The 16057-nt window shown below is 55.0% G+C and overlaps 1 protein-coding gene across 9 annotated transcripts in view; it reads right to left on the bottom strand.

The window, feature by feature from the left end:
* Positions 1 to 16057, bottom strand: part of CNTFR (ciliary neurotrophic factor receptor) — a 213335-nt gene that overhangs the window by 11930 nt on the left and 185348 nt on the right. For all 9 annotated transcript variants that reach the window (XM_075411628.1, XM_075411625.1, XM_075411627.1 and 6 more), the window contains 3 exons: positions 12191 to 12308; positions 10735 to 10901; positions 3261 to 3424 (listed from right to left, as the gene is read on the bottom strand). In XM_075411628.1, the coding sequence (XP_075267743.1) occupies positions 3261 to 3424; positions 10735 to 10901; positions 12191 to 12308 (449 nt within the window). The remainder of the gene's footprint in view (positions 1 to 3260; positions 3425 to 10734; positions 10902 to 12190; positions 12309 to 16057) is intronic.

The raw sequence follows: 16057 nt of genomic DNA on the forward strand, positions 1-16057 counted from the left end.
CCCAAACAGCTGGGAAATGCCTTTGCCCAGGTTCAAGGGAGCTGCTGCGAGGCAGCATGGTGGTGCAAGGAGCATCCGGCACACGCGCATGGGCTGCCACATGCTCACGTGGAAACATCATCATCATCTCTCCACGATAATAATTCCCAGAGCACATCATTGTAATTCCCAGAGCAAACTGACACATGAGAGCTGCTAAGTGGCCTGAGCGGAAAGGTGCTGCTGAGCACTGGAAAGGGAGTGCAGACGGCATGGTGGGCCTCAAACCCACCTTTGCAAAGCGCTAGCAAGGAGACGAGGGTGTCCCCCCGGCTCTGGGTCAACCCCAGATATTGATCGATGAGGGGGGATGCTTGGGCCAAGCATCACCCGGCTCCCTCTGGGAGGGAAACTGCATTTATGGCTAGCTCGCGCAGCGGCGGTCTTGATAAGATCCACTGCTCCCGCCACAGACGGCTTCATCTTCTGGTGCCAAGCCCTGGCATTATTAAAATCCTGAAAGGAAGAGCCTCAGAGAAAGCAGACGCTGATTGAATCAGGCCCTACGGTATTCGACAGCTCGACATCCATCTGATCCTATTAGCGCTCATTCGGTCCTGCCTGCCGAGGTGCTGTGCATAAATCAGACCCTGGAAAGATAACGGGAGGTGGAGGGGAGAAAAGGGAGCTGCTTCTTCTGCCAAGAAACGCCACGTGTGAGCGGAGCTTGCATGGATACTCCTGGCTCTGGGCAGTCTCCGGTGCTGCCTCGTGGGTTTGCTCCCACAGGGATGCTGGGCTTCCCCCGGGGCTGCCAAGGGGACGGCAGGAGATGCTTAAAACCCACAGCAGGTGCAGAGGTGGGTTGCTATCAGGAGGCAGTGCCCGGCTCAGCATGGGGACTGTGGGCACACAGGGACGTGCCAGAGCATGAGGTACCCAGCTCCTTCTGGCTGCTGGCACAGAATTCTCCTCTCCCTGACTGGCTCCCAGGCTGCCCCGCTGTCAGCAAGCAGGTTGTGTGCAAAGGATTTTCCATGCCGGCAGCCAGTGGGGACACCAAGAGCCAAGGTGGGGGGAAGCTTGTGGCAGGAGACCTTCACCTTGGCAAGAATTATGACACTGTCATGCAAGCATGGCATGTATGACCGCTGCATCGTTTCTCATGGCACTTGTCCCTTTGAGGAGAGACCCAACATCACCACCACAGGATGAGCTGGATGGCCGAGCTCGGCTTGGCCCTACCAAACCATGTCCTTCCCTCTCCTGGCTGGATGTGGGGGAATGGGGATGCTCCCCAAGATGCCAACAAGCAACAGGTCAAGCAAAGTTGAGCTCAGCATGGCAAGGGCAAGCTCCCAGATTGCTGGCATAGGCAGGGTTTTTTTTGGGTGCAAACCCCTGTATTTGCAGGGTGCCTGGTTGGGCTAAGCAGGCTGAATGTGCCAAGGGGTTCTGGGGTTGGAGCAGCTCCAGCTGCTGCAGCACTGCCATCCCCTGGTGTTTGGGAGCTGATTGAATTAGGCTTCGCAAATAATTCATCTGATGAATAGTGGCAGTTTTCCTCAAATCATCCACAAATCAGATTTTTCATTACCCAGCCATCGGGGCAGAGAGTCAGAAAACAAGCCTGGTACTTCACTCACTGAATGCTTGCACTTGCTCACTGAGCAAATTGTTCCTCAAACACACTTCTCCATCAGCCAGTGACAGGGGACACGCCTCTTGCAAGAGGATATTGATTAAAAGTGGTACCCAGGACTGCTGTGCCCTGCTGGAACGCCAGGAGATGAACTCTTCCCAGCCCTCCTTGCACCAACCATGAAGTCTGGTACCTTGAGCTCTCTCTGCAGCTCAGGGCATCTTTAAATATGAGAAATTCAGTCTTTATGTCCTAGAACTGCCTTCTCCAGCCACAATGGCTTTGCCACCAGTGTCGCCAACACCTCCACGTATTTCCCACCGTCGCTGCCTGCCTGAGAGCACTGATGGAGGGGTCACACCATCCCCTGGGAGGCCCTGCAGTGAGAGGACTGGCATGGCTTCACCCCACAAATAAGCTATCTAATATCCAGTGATAGAGGGACCAGTCAGCCTGAGGGTGTTGAGGCAGGAGGCAGCTCACTGGCTCTCCCACCATTTTCAGATGCAAACTTCTGCATTTTCAGAGTGCTTGGCTGGATCACGCTGTGGCAGGGTAAAAACACCAGTGTTTTCTACAACAGTTTCACACCTTGAAAAAATTGACGTTGTGTTTGGTATTTCCCGTTGATTCTTTCACGGCTTCTACAATTCAAGTATTTCTCCCACAAGTGAAAAAAAAATATCCACTGCAAACTAATACACAAACTCCACCCCTGCTTTCTTAGCCCTCATCAAAAAACCCAACCAATGCAAAAAGTGGCTGAGACACTGATGCCTGGCAGAGATATGAGCAAAGGCTCCCATCCCCTCTCTCAGCCATTGCTCTCCCAGTGAAGAGTGGGCCAGCAGAAAACCCCTCTTCATTCCACGATGCAAGTTTGCTCCCCGGGAACCAGGCACTGCCTCCTACTTGCCTTTTCTTTTTAGGGCAAAACGCTTTATCAAGCAAAGCACCTAATCTGCTTTCGACTGGCCCAGGTCGACGCAGAGGGGATGCTGGATGAGCTATGTCAGTGTCGCAGCACCTCTCCTCGAGCAGCAGATTGCTTTCCTTCACAAGTCGAGCATGCAAGTAGCACACAGAGGAAAAAAAACCCCCACGTTCGTTATCTTCCTGCAGCTAACAAATGAAATCTGTCCTCCGGGCTGCCAAGGATTTCACTGACTATTTTTTTTTAAAGAAACAAGAAATAAAAGTAAGAAATACGATAACATCGTGCCAATCGCTCTGTGACTGTGCTCTGACTTACGGTGAGCGGTATTTTATCTTCAGTTCAAAATCTAAATGTGGCAGAGGCGCATTTAAATGTGGTGACATTTATACTTTAAATGCCTTTTACATCTCGTTGGCAGGTTTTATATAGAACATATGTATGGAAAGTAGAAAGGGGCATGGATGAAAATGCAGAGCGGGGAGAGCCTGCAGAGCCATTTGTAGGCAGAATGTGAGTTAAAAGAAAGATGGAGAGGAAGACAGAAGGGAGGAGAGACAGAGATGGAGAAGAAAAGGGTCTGGGCTGCCTGGGCAGTAAATAGACATTTTTTTCAGTCTCTGAACACTCGTTCCCAGTGCAACTTGTTCCCAGTCACCATTTCCACATGCTACCTCCCATTCCCATCAGCTCAGCATCGCTTACGTGTTGCCACTGGTCCAGGATGAGGGGCCGATACCGCAGGAAGAACTTGAGTGGGAAAGACTCAGGGTCAGGCCACGATGAGGGGTTTTGCCACGACACCTCCAGCCTCCGAGGGTTATTTGGCACAGGTTTGGCCACCACACTCTCTGGAGGGTCCGGCTTTACTGGAAGAGAAGAAGGTGTCTGATAAAGCTTTGCATTAGGCATCCTTCCCTACACCCCTCGGCACAGCCGGCTGGGCTTTGCGCTGTGTGCTTTCCAAGTGGAGCAGCCAACACTCAGTATATCCTTTTCCCAAACTAATTAGATGCAAGTCACCTTTTCTTGTCCAGGTCAGTGGTACAGATGTCCCGGCTCAAAATAACCACTGTCAAGGAGGTGCTGGTGCTGGAGACACACAGGAACCTGGCCAGGGCAGAGAGCATCCCTCCTCCCCAGGGCTACTTGGGTCAGGAAGAGGAGACCACCAAGCCCAAATCCTGCACTTTACTCACACTTCCTGACTTCTGGATGTCTGACCCACATTCAAACCCGCTTACCTCTGACCCTTGGGCTTAGGGCTGGGGTTTTGGGGATTCAAAGCGTTGGCACACCATATTTGCCAAGGGCGAAGGATTGCCATGGTCACCTTGCACCCCCAGTATCTCTGTCTCAGCTCTGCTCTGCGTTTGGGATACCAGGATATTTTCCTGCTGCCTACAAGTATTTCAAGTGAATATTAATTGGCTGCAAGCTATGCAATGTGCTTTGAAGTAGCAGTTACTCTTGGAGTGCTGGGAGCAAATCACAGACTGCTGTGATAAATGGCATTGCCAGTTGCAGAGTGAGCCTTGCTCTTCGCCACGTGTTTGCTCAACTACCAAGAGCTCAAAGTCCCAATTTGTAATAGCACAGCTACAAAAAGACTGAGAATTGGGTACAACCACACTCCTCCTTTTCTCATGGCCAGGAAGGAGTTGGGCACAGGGAGCTGGGCGCACAGCTGTACCTGCGGTGGAAGAGGGCTCTCTGTGCACTCTAAGAATAGCAATGCACATGAGTCCTCCCGTCCCTGGAGGGCTCTTAAGCCCCTCCAAAGTCCACATGAGGGCCAATGAAGATCCCTCCTGGTTTGAAGATCTCTGGAGGGTCCCCTGGCTCTGACCACCTTGAGCAGCAGCTTGTGAACATGTCAGCACCAAACTCCATTCCCAAGCGTGGAGGAGGGATGCTGGGGCCTTGGAGAGCCCCTCTCCGCCTAGCAGAGCTCGGGCTCTGCACTCAGAGGTCCTCCTCTCCATGCTGACCCCAGGGGTTCAACTGCTGTGTGATGTCCATGCAGGGGCTTCGTCGCCCCTGAGAGATGAAGGAGGAGGTGGTGGCGAGTGAGCTGCTCCCTCGCTAGCCTGCCTGCCTGCTGTCTGCAACCCTGCCCTGTGCATGAAGGGCATCTCTCCCCTGCTTGAAGCTGTATGGGATGAGGTGCTGACGTGGGGCCAGTCTGCTGCAAGGGGAGAAGTGTGTGTGCCGTTCAGTTCCGTCTCTGCTCCAGGATGATGGTGGCATTGCAGCAACCATCCCCAGGAAGACACCCTCACTGCACCGCTGCCACTTGCTCCTCTTAGGAGAAACCAGCCTGTGATGCTACTATAGCCACTTGCTTGGCCGCAGGCGAGGCAGAGGGTGGGATGCTGAAATGAAGCCACAGCCCAGCCACCTTGGTGGGACACAGAATTGGCCCTGTTCACCCGAAGACATAGTGCACCACCACCTCCCTCTCCTCAGCCCTCCTGTTCAGCATTCTGACACACACCCTGCTGCAGTCCTCCTTCACTGCCATCTTCACCACCATCCTGACAGCCTCTCCTGCCTCCCATTGCCTTCCCTCTGCTGCAGTGAGTGCAAGGAGGGCTGGACAGCTTCCTCCATCCCCAGCAGAGGATGCTCCTGATGGCTTCGGGAGTGGCTGGTGAGCAAGCACCCACGGGCATGACCACAGATGCCTAGTGTCACCTCCTGACTCCCATTGACCCCTCTCTGTGGCAGGATGGGACACAATTGTCCATTTACAGCTTTATCCTCAGCAGGAGGGACAACATGCTGGGGCTGCACTGTGCTGAGCTACTCCAGATGGCTGTGCAATTCCTCCGCTCGCTTCAAATCCCCGGGCTCGGGCTGGACATCAGCTTCCATCGACAGGGACTTGGAGTCCAAACGCATACGGAAAAGCATAAATCCAGTGCTGGCTCAGTGGGCTCGGTTTGCGAAACAAAAGTCTGTTCAGCTGAACGAATGCAGATGACTGCAGACTGCGGCTCTGCAGCGAGGAAGTGGGAAGGAAAGCACTAGGCTGGGGATGGACGCGATGGAATACTCCACAGGGTAATGCAGGGAGCCTGGCCCTGCTTTTTGGCGTGCCAGCCTTGAGCCATGGCAGAAGGATGCTTAAATGCAGTTGTGCTGGAGAGGGCACGTGTGATTGGGCAGCAGTGAGAGATGCCACTGCAGTTGGGTGGAAGAAAATAAAAAAAGGTGCCCTGATGCCGAAGTGGGAGTCACCTGCCCATTTTGCAGGGATGTGACCCCCAGCCCCACTCCTGCGGGTTGGAGACTGTCCCTGGCACGCAGGAGAGGGCTGCCCTGGCTCCGAGCAAGCACAGCAGAGCCCAGTCATCAAAGGGGGCTGCGCTCCCAGCTACAGCGAGCCTTAAAACGACGCTGCGAGCTAATGGGAAAACCAGCTGTCCTGCTGCCTCGCTATGTGTCCCTGCATCTGTGGGACTCCTGCCCGGGCTAGAAAGCGCAGAAGTGCCAGCCCCTCCAAAAGCACAAAGCAGAAGCTCTTTCTGCCACGTCCCTCCAAGGCAGTGGGGATAGAAGAGCCGGGAGAAGTGGACTGCAGGTCTGGCAGCCGGTCCAGTGAGGACAAACCGATGTCTCTTAGGACAGTGCTCATCACGGGAAACATTAGGGCCGCTTCCGCAAGGGCCAGCTGAGGAGCGAGGGGAGACAGTCTGTGTCCAGCTCCTCGATTTCTATGTGACCTTGAAGGAGTCCTTTATCCTCCACAGCCTCCTGTGTCCCTGCTCGGCACACAGGGATGAGGCGCTCCTCCTTCCCCAGCCTTTGTCTGCCTCCATTTAGCCCACACATGGTGAGGCAGGAGCTGTCTGGCTGTACATCAGCCAGCATAATAGAGCCCTGTCCTCGGCGAGGGCCTGCAGGCAGTAACGTAATAAAAGCAATAATAGTAATAATAATAATGGATGATGGGCATTAGCCTGAGTACTGGTTAAGCGGCTACAAAACCAGATGTAATACTATCCCGCAGAGCTGAGGGAGCATCTCCAGACATTCCTGGGAAGGAGACACGGGACTTGGCCGGAGTCGGCTCACAGCTCTTCCTGCTTGGTTTTTCGGCTGCTGCATCCAAGCGAGGGCTCGGTGTGCAAGAAGAGCCATGGAGAGAGGCTTTTGCTAAAGGCTCTGCATGCTCATGCTTAACTGCAAGTCTTTAGCTATCCATCGCCCATGGCTGTTGTTAGACACATCTCGAAATGAAGCCTGCGGTTCAGAAAGGCAGCTGAGACCCTGCAGCATAGAGGGGCCCATTGCCCATCCTGTCTCTCCAACGAGCGCTAAAATGGATCCCTTGCGGCTGTTAAATATCCCCTGGCATTTTCCATGAGCAGAGGGATATTAAACTCCATGTCTTAGCCAAATGTCAGTCTAGGTAATTTAATTCTGCCTCCCTAAGTAGTATGAATTGAACTGACCTTCTGCCTAGGCAACTGTATACCCGTGTTCAGAGACTCTGAATTTCGTACAGACATGGACATGTTTGTCCTCACGCAGCCCCTATGAGATGCTCTGCCTCTTAATCAACCCAGAGCCAGAGCTGGGAGGATCAAACAATCTTCCTGTTGTCACACAAACTTTGGGTGGAAAATCTGGGGGAATGCACCCATGCCTGTAAGGCCCTGTCCAAGGCTGCCTTCCTCCTAACGTGGTTCATCTTCTCCTACTACTCTGTCCCGGGCTCACATGAGGAGGAAGGTGCTGAGGCAGCATGCTGGCACTGCTGTGTGTCAGCGATGTCCCTGCTTTCCTGAAGGATGAACATGCCAGCTACCTCGTTCTTGGGCTGAATGACAAATGAGGAAGGTGGGGATGTGTCCTGGAGAGCCATAGATGTCCCCACGCTGTCCCAGCCATCACAAAGGAGGTGGTGGCTCCTTGACGCACTAGTGTAGTACCTCACTCCTCCCTGACACCTTCCTCTGCCTCCAGGCCCTCTCCTCTCCAGCTTCCCCACCCCCTTTCCCACCTCCTTCTGCCTTGGGGCTGGAGCCCTGATGTCTGCAGGACTTTGCAGACCCTTGTCCTCCCCACGTTCACCTTTATTAGTATTGATAACTTCGCAGAAGGCGTAATTATGAAAACAACTTCCAGGAGCGAGACATGGAGGAAGGCAACCCGGATCTCCTACTGATGAGAGACGGGGGCCAGAGGGCTGGAAAACCTCTTCCAGACATCACTGAAAATGACAATGCAGAGTGGCCCCTCCCAGCTGGCTACTAATAACCAGCACGGCGTGACCGCCAGCAGGGCATGGGCTCAGGATAGCAAAAGAAAGTACCAGTCATTTTCCACTCAATTAGAGCCCATCTTTCGAGCCGCTGGGGTAGGGATTTCTGCTGGGGGCTCCAGGAAGGGAGAAAGGAGAGAGGAAGCAAGACCGAAGGAGGTCACTCCTTCCCAGGGGGCTTTTTATGTCTGCCCAGGCTGGGTGGGTGGTCTGACCCAGCAGCAGGGCTGGCTCCTGGCTCAGCCATCACCAGGAGGTAGAGCTACAGGTCCCACATTGCTCTTGTGTTGGCTCCATGCTGCTCCATCGCCAGCGGGGCACGAGATCAGGGCTTCACACCTGAGGTTTAACCTTCATGCAGAAAGTGCGATGGTCTTCTCTAGGCTAACTGGAAAACACAAGGCAGGCTCTGACACCTGCAGCACTGGGATTTTAGGAGAAGCATGGTGCAGTTGCTGGTTGACACTATCTCTCCCTTTCAGCAAGATACATGCACTTGTTGCAGTGTTCTCACACAGCGTTTTTCCAAGGAATTGATACAATGGCTTTGTTCCAAGCCATAGGTTTTCTGCCCCTCCACCTAGAAGAACAAAACCCAACACAGCTTCCAAGATGAGAACTCAGCCCAGCTGACGCTGCTAGAGTTCCCCAGGGAACCTACTGGGTGCTAGACCCACACGGCCAGCACCCACCACGCTGGGACACCCCCCAGGCTTGCAGCCACAAAGAGGAGACCCAGGAGGGACACTGAGATGAGGAAGCTTCAGCGAGGAGAGCTAGCATCCCGTGGCAAAATTGCCTGGCCAAATACACTAACACTGTGCACTCGTTTTAGTTGGAAACATTGGGACGGCACAAGGTTCAGGGTAGGTGGCTGCTGATCGGCGGTAGCTGAGTTCATCCCGTAACGACTCTGCTGAGCCTGCCGACTGCCTGCTTGAACACTCAATCACTGCTGCATCTGCGCTGCTTCTGCATGGCAGCCGTACCAAATCCTGAGGAGGAGAATTTCATAGCTGTACAGAACGTGGAGATTTCAAAGCTACTACATATTGGAACATTTATGGGAGTGGGCTGGCTCTGGGGTGCAAGACACAGCCCTTGCTATCATCGCTGTCCCATTGCCCCCTCCCTGAGTGCCATCCTGGAAGGTGTCAGAGCATCTGCCAGGTGGTTCCAGGGGGCCTCGCCTCCCACTGCAACCCCCGGGACATGTCCAGGCACCCTGCACCACGCTGGTCGCTCTTGCAAAAGGCAGTGATATTGCACCCATGCTAACAGCTGGCCCGGGGCAGTGCTGGCCTCTGCTTGATGCTCCTCCGACCCAGGCTGAGTTCAAACTCCTGGGCTGGATCCGGCTTGTGCCGGTGCTGGGATGCCCGGGGCTTGCAGCTGGGTGTGCTTCCCCAGGGGGGTTGCCCTTGTGTGCTGGATGGAGGACCAGATGTTTGGGAAGCCAGGCAGGGCATGGGCGGGATGCAGATGTTACAAGATGATGCCCTGAACTCCTACAGGAGGGAATGCAAGGAACTCAGAAAATGCAGCTTAATTGCTGCCCTGGGCCCTGCAGGCTGGAGGTTACCTTCATTTTTAAGGAGTGTATCTTCCACAAACACAATAATTTCCATTTAAAGGCACCCAAGTGACTGAAACTCCATTGCTTCCCTGCTAAGCTCCTGGCCTTGCTGTCAGCATTTGCAACCCACCGACGAACACAAGCTGCAAATCTGGACCACGGTTGCAGGGACATGGCAGGATAGTCCCTGCTCCAAAATAATTTCCCTGCTCTGTTCACAGTTGGCACTTTGTTTCTTGTTTGATGTTTACCAGGATTCAGGGTAGAAAGGGAAAATCTGGGATAGTAGTGGAGCTCCTCTTCTTGCACTCCGGCATTTCCAGCCACTCGGGACTGGCACACACAGCGCTTCGAAGGCAAAGACTGACCGCTGGCTGCACTTCAAGGATTCATTTACTTGTTTTTCTGGTCCAGTAATTGCCACATGTAACTAGAAAATTGTTTTTTGACATGTTCCTGAACTCTGCTCTCTCTCATTTTTCCTGTTCTTTGAGGAAGCACAGTCTTGTCACAGCACTGGCTGTAAGCTGGCTTTGGCTGGTGGCGAAATCTCTGTGCCCAGCTCCATGCTTTGCTGTGCTTGGCACTGAATTGCTCACTCCACTCCGGTCCTTCACAGCTGGAGGAGCACCCTGACTGCAGATCTGGACATGGTCAGGCAGCATCCCTGCAGCAGAGCTGCCAGAGTGGGGCAGCGAAGAGGTGCAAAGGGGGAACAAGGTTTTTAGGAGCAGGTTAGGTAAGGGCTGGTGGAGGATGACTTTGGGAGGGCTTTATCCTGACTAGGGATGGGGGGAAGAGGATGGGACGTTTTAATTTCTCTTCCAGTCCTAATTCTCATGACTCTGCTTCCAGCACAAGCACCAAATCTCTCTTTTAGGAACACTCACAGGGGCAAGAAGGGCAATGCCATTTAGACCACACCAGTTTCACAGCCCTCTGCCCCAGTACCTGGCAGCTGCATCCACAGCCCCTCAAGCAGGGAGAAGCTCAGCAACCACAGGAGATCTGGAGCACTGGGGATGGGACCAGGCAGGGCATGAGGCCACCAACAGGACCAGCATGAGGACCTCCTTTGGGCATCCTGCCTGGTTCTGCCAGGATGCTCAGGTGCTAGCACCACTTACAGCAGGGCCATGAGAATCAGGGGGGCACGGGGTGGATGCCAGCGTGGCTCACACCCCAGCTCCATCTCACACATGGATAGACAGAGGCTCCATTTGGAGAGCCTGCCCCTTCCCTGGCCCGTCGCTGTGACGGACACTGCTGCGTGCAGAGCAAGTCAACCCCAACACCGTCTTGCAGAGGCCAGTTGCTGCCGTGGAATTTACCTATGGCGAACTCGTCAAAGGTGGCAGTGGTGGAGTTTTTGCCCAGAGCATTCGTGACTGTCAGAGTCACCTTGTACTTCACCGTTGAGAAGAGCTGGAGGTATCTGATGTGACACCTGTTTTTGGGAAAGATATCCTTCTCGCAGACCATCTCTCTTGTGCCGTGTCTGGAAAGCAGAGGCGAGAGGAGCTGTTAGCTACAGAGCAGTGCTTGGGGTGGGGATGCAGCCATGCTGCTGGAGGGAGGAGGCAGAAGGAATCATAGAATCGTAGAATTATTGTGGTTGGAAACGACCTCTAAGATTATCAAGTCCAACCACCAACCCAACACCACCATGCCTACTAAACCATGTCCTGAACTGCCATATCTACACATTTTCTGAACACCTCCAGGTATGGTGACTTCATCATTTCCCTGGGCAACGTATTCCAATACCTGACCACTCTTTCAGAGAAGACATTTTTCCTAAGAGCCAATCTAAACCTCCCCTGACGCAACTTGCGGCCCTTTCCTCTCATCCTATCACTAGTTACTTGAGAGAAGAGACCAACATCTGCCTCACTACAACCTCCTTTCAGGTAGTTGTAGAGAGCGATAAGGTCTCCCCTCAGCTTCCTCTTCTCCAGACTAAACAGCCCCAGCTCCCTCAGCTGCTCCTTACAAGTCTTGTTCTCCACACCCCTCACCAGCCTCGTTGTGCTTCTCTGGACACACTCCACAGCAGCGCTGTGCCCCAGGTCTGCCTGCGGTCCCCATGCACCAGCCCCTGCTGCCAAAAGGATGCTTTCTGCCTGCTCTGGGGAATTTTGCAGGTTCATGTGTGTGATATTTTATCCTGAGTCGGCACAGAAACTGCAGTGAATGTCCTCACTCTGGCCCAAAGCAAAGGACAAGACCCTGCTGGGGCTGACGTTGGCTCAGTCCCTCCTGTGAGAGGAACAGGATCTCCTTTCCGCTGGTGACACAAGCCCCAGAAGCTAACGCACAGCACCAGCCTGTATGGGGGCTGTGCCATGACCTGGGCACAGGCTGGGGGATGATGAGATGCCACGGCCAGTTCTAGGTGAGGGACACTGCTGCTGCCTGGCTGCAGCTCCATACAGCAGAAGGGAGCACAGCTGTGCCAAACACACTGCAAAACAAGTGGGCACAAACTCCACTGTGGACAAGCAGTGCAGAGAGGGTGGACTTGGGCAGCATGGAAAGCGAACCTGGCATATGGAGACTTTCCTGGTCCCCTCTGGGGAAACTGGAACTTTCTTGAGACAAAGCCCCAGTGCCAAGTATCCAGTTTGGATGCCCCTGGCGCTTTGTCCCCAGGCCCATTTGTGGGACACCTATCCCATACGCTCAGCACAGGTCACACCCCCGAGACTTCACGGCACTACTTCGGAAGTGCTCCGGGCTGCAGGGACAAAAACTCTCGCTGCGCCCTTCCCTGCCCCAGGCACTTACATGACAGAGATGTTGAAGGAGTTGGGGATGTAGGTGGGAGTGGGCAGGTGCCAGCTGCAGTAGAAACCCTTCGGGTAGTTGTTGGACCGGCACATCAGCACTGGCTCCTTCGGAGGGGCTGCCAGGGAAAGAGAAAGAGCAATTACCTGTTGAGGTGAGGCTATCAACAGGTCCTGAACAAGGGGATGTCCCTCCATCCTCAACTGCTGCCAGCTGTGGGGTGTCACAGTTTGCAAGGGGAGCCCAGACTGTGTTTATTAGCTGCTGGAAGCAACCAGGATCCTTTGTCCAATGTCTGCTGCTAGGTCCTCTATGAGACCTTGCTTTGGACGGGGGTGTGCACAGCAGCCCACCTTCTCCCCCAGCAGCTCACCAGCTCTCATGAGAGAAGGGGTGGCAGAGAAGGTTGGCAGGTACTGGGGGAAATTGTCTTCAAGGCTGTGACAGAGACATTACTGATGGGGAGGAAGGATGTGCTGCTCTCTCGACCTCATTAAACTACAGCGCTCATGGCTTTCTCTGCCACATCCCTGGGGAGTGATAAACTTCTTGTTGAGGGATGGTCCTCCAAAACACTGGAGGTTCTCAAGGGCAGGCAGAGGGACCTCTTAAGGCAAGGTGAGGAGGAACAGCCTGAAACCAGCAGAGAAAATTCAGCTTTGCAGGAGGACTAGTGGTGTTAACACTTTCAGCATTTGGGGAAGAGCATCCCATCACAGGGCCCTGCTTCCCAAGAGAGACGGAGGCAACCGGAGATGGGATGAGAGCACACAGTGGGGAGCAGCCTACCTCTAACCTCATCAAGCCAGTCCTAGAGGTTAGAGGCAGGAGAGGCTTTTAAGCCCAAGCAAGTGCTCACGTTGCACTTGGCTTTCCCGGACATACGTGCATGCTGTGATCTTTGCAGGAGCACAGACATGTGTGCAGGAAGACTCTGCAAAATGCCGAGGGCTGGTGCATGAGGGTGGGCAAGATGTGATAGCTTTCAGCTGATAAATTTTTGCCCTTGTAGGTTGGTAAATACCTTATCTGAACTGACACCGATGTCAGCTCCTCTCAGTACCTGGACACTTGTGTTGCTAAGAGCAGAGCTCAGCTCTAATTGCAGCACCTTGGCACAGTACCTTGCCATCAAATACACTCCATCGGCTCGGTGTGCCCCAGGGTTCCCTCAGAAAGGCTGTTTGAACCCAGACAGTCCCTCTTTCCCTTGCTTTGTTAGCCCTCATCCCCACGCATCCACTTTGGATGTCCCAGGACACACTCTTCTCTCCAAGCAGGGGTTTCAAAACAAACCTAGCAAACCTGACAGCCTCAGTGCAAACATCACTGCTCACCACCCCACCGCAGTCCCAGCAGCACTCCCCACCACACAGCTAACCGCTCCTCTGTCTGCTGCTGAAGCAGATGCTTTACCCATGTCCATTACTGAAAATGAGATGCAAACCGGGACGCAGTGGTGCAAGAGTTCAGGGAACACCCCCAGACTGGCAAACTCCTTTCCCCGAGGGCTGCAAGGGCAAAGCACATGTCCCACAGCACCGTGCACGCACCATGTGGAGCAGCCCATAACGAAGTCGGTGCAGGGAAGCCCCGCACCAGCCTAGCACCCCTCTGCGTGCCGTGCCAGAGCAGTGAAGGAGGCAGCGAGTTGGCTAAGGGTGCCCTCACCGCAACAGTGAAGCCGGCAGCACCGGGAGGATGCCAAAGCCTCAAGACATCAACGCAAAATGGGAGATCTCTGCAGCCATGTCTGTGCAAACCCCTGACATGGAGTGCAGCTCTGCAGAGCCGCTGGTCTCCTGGAGGTCTGCTTACACGCAAGCCCAGGCCTTGAGGGTGTAACACGCTTGGTGATGGCCTTCCTCTGCTCACCCGTGGGCACCCAGGGGCAGAGAAGGACCCTGATGGGAAACCGCAGCCGGCTGTGCCCTCCGGAGAGGGACAATCCAGCCGATTTGCCATGAGCATGGACTTCTGGGGCGGGAGGCTGGGATCCTGGCTTGGTGTTGCACAGCGGAGTCCACAGCCAGAAAATAACGATGGGTTTTGCTACAAAGGCTTTCTGGGGGAATGCCAGGAGCTCCAGCTGCAGCACAGTGCTGCAGTCCACGGAAGGGAAACTGAGGCGCGGGGCAGGCATGCACGCTGACTTCTGCGGGGTAGGGCTGGAGAGGGAACAAGCAGATAGCGAGAGGCAAAAGCAGTGGTAGCAGGGAGCGAGGGAGCAGGGAGTGAGGAGGGGGAGAGGAAGAAGGAGAGGGAGAGGGAGAGAAGAGGGCTGGCAGGGAGGGAAGGCTGCGCCGGTCCCCGACGCGTGTTCCTCCTAATGGCTATTTCAGCCTTCAGCTGGCAGACGAAGGCCAGAGCCTGGTTAATGAGCCTCCCAGCTAAATTATTCAAGCAGACCCTCCGCAGCAAAACAAGAGCGGGTGATCACAAGGCCAGAGACAAGGGCCTGATCTCTCCTACATCTCCATCCTCCTCCTCCTCGCCGGCTCCTTAACCCCTTTCCTGCCCTCCGGGGCGACGCGGGGCAGCATCGCCCTTTGCGGGGGGGCAACGGAGGGGGTTCGGGAGTGTGTGTCGGGGCGTCGAAGGGGTGCGGGGGACTGGGGGACAGCCCTGGGGTCCCGGTGACCGCGCGGTGGCAGTGTGGGCTAGCGGCACCCTCCCGGCAGCCGGCGGAGGGGGCCGGGGGCTGCGAGCACCGCACGGCGGGAGGGACGCTGGGGATGGTACCCCGCCGCACGCTGGCTGCTTCTGCTCGGCTGTTCCCGCACGGCACCAGCAGCCAGCCGAGAAGCCGAGTAAGGGCGGTCGAGGCTTCGGCCAGCATCCCTGAAGCTCTGCGCGGCCCCTACCCGGCGAGGGGGCTCTGCCCTACCAGCACGGCCCCAGATGCTGCACTGCTACTGAGCTGCCATCAGTCCATCTCAGGACAATTTATCTCTGTTATCTCCAGCATTACGCTGGATCCGGCTCTTGGTGATCTGTGCTGGTTCCTCCACCCAGGAGGCTGGGGTGGGCTGATGCCTCCAGGTTGGCTTTGATGGGAGAAGGGGGGCTTCCCAAACTGCCTCCCGCTTCCATCCCCAGTCTGCAGCAGCCTTTGAACATGCCCCATTTTCACAACCTTGAATGCCTTGCAGATCCTGCTCTCTGCTCCTAGACTGGGGCCCCAAATGCAGCCCCTAGCTTCTGTGCCCACAGCATCCTCCGCCTTTCATCCTCTGGTGTCTTTCAGTAAGCCAGAGGTGGAAGGAGAGCATGGGAAAGGGGGATGAAATGACCCTTGTATGTCTGCCACCCCGGTGCCATGCAGCAACCTCAGCCTGCTGCAGCTGAAGAGGTGCTGCTGTAAGAAGCCTGTCTCTCCCCAGCCATCGCCCTCTCCTTCTGGGCAGCGACAAGCTGTCTCATGGGGACACTCCTGATACCTCCACCTCTCCAGAGAGCTGTCATTCCCAGACCCACAGGCATTTTGGGATGGGGTTGTCATGCAACTGCCCCACTGTCCACCTTGATGGGCAGAAAGTCCACCCCATGGGAGAGTGCAGGGCCAGTGTGATGTGCCACTTGGGGATGTGACCATGACACCATGCAGGTGACCGTGACCGTGACCACCAGGCACCACGAGGGAGAGGTCTGCAAGTCCCTTCTCAGCTGCTGCAATGCATCGAAAGGGCTGTCTTTGCCCACCCTCCCACGGTGCCTTCTCCAAGCTGGCGGCAGTATCCCCATCTTCCTATGGGAGACGGTGGCTTGCAACCCTGTTCCTCTCCCCTGCTCTCTCAGGAAAGGCGCTGGCCGGCACAGCTCATCCAACGACTCATCAAAGGCTCTTAAAGAGAGCAAATAAAATTG

Source organism: Opisthocomus hoazin, chromosome Z, assembly GCF_030867145.1.
Source record: "Opisthocomus hoazin isolate bOpiHoa1 chromosome Z, bOpiHoa1.hap1, whole genome shotgun sequence".
Taxonomy (NCBI): Eukaryota; Metazoa; Chordata; class Aves; order Opisthocomiformes; family Opisthocomidae; genus Opisthocomus; species Opisthocomus hoazin.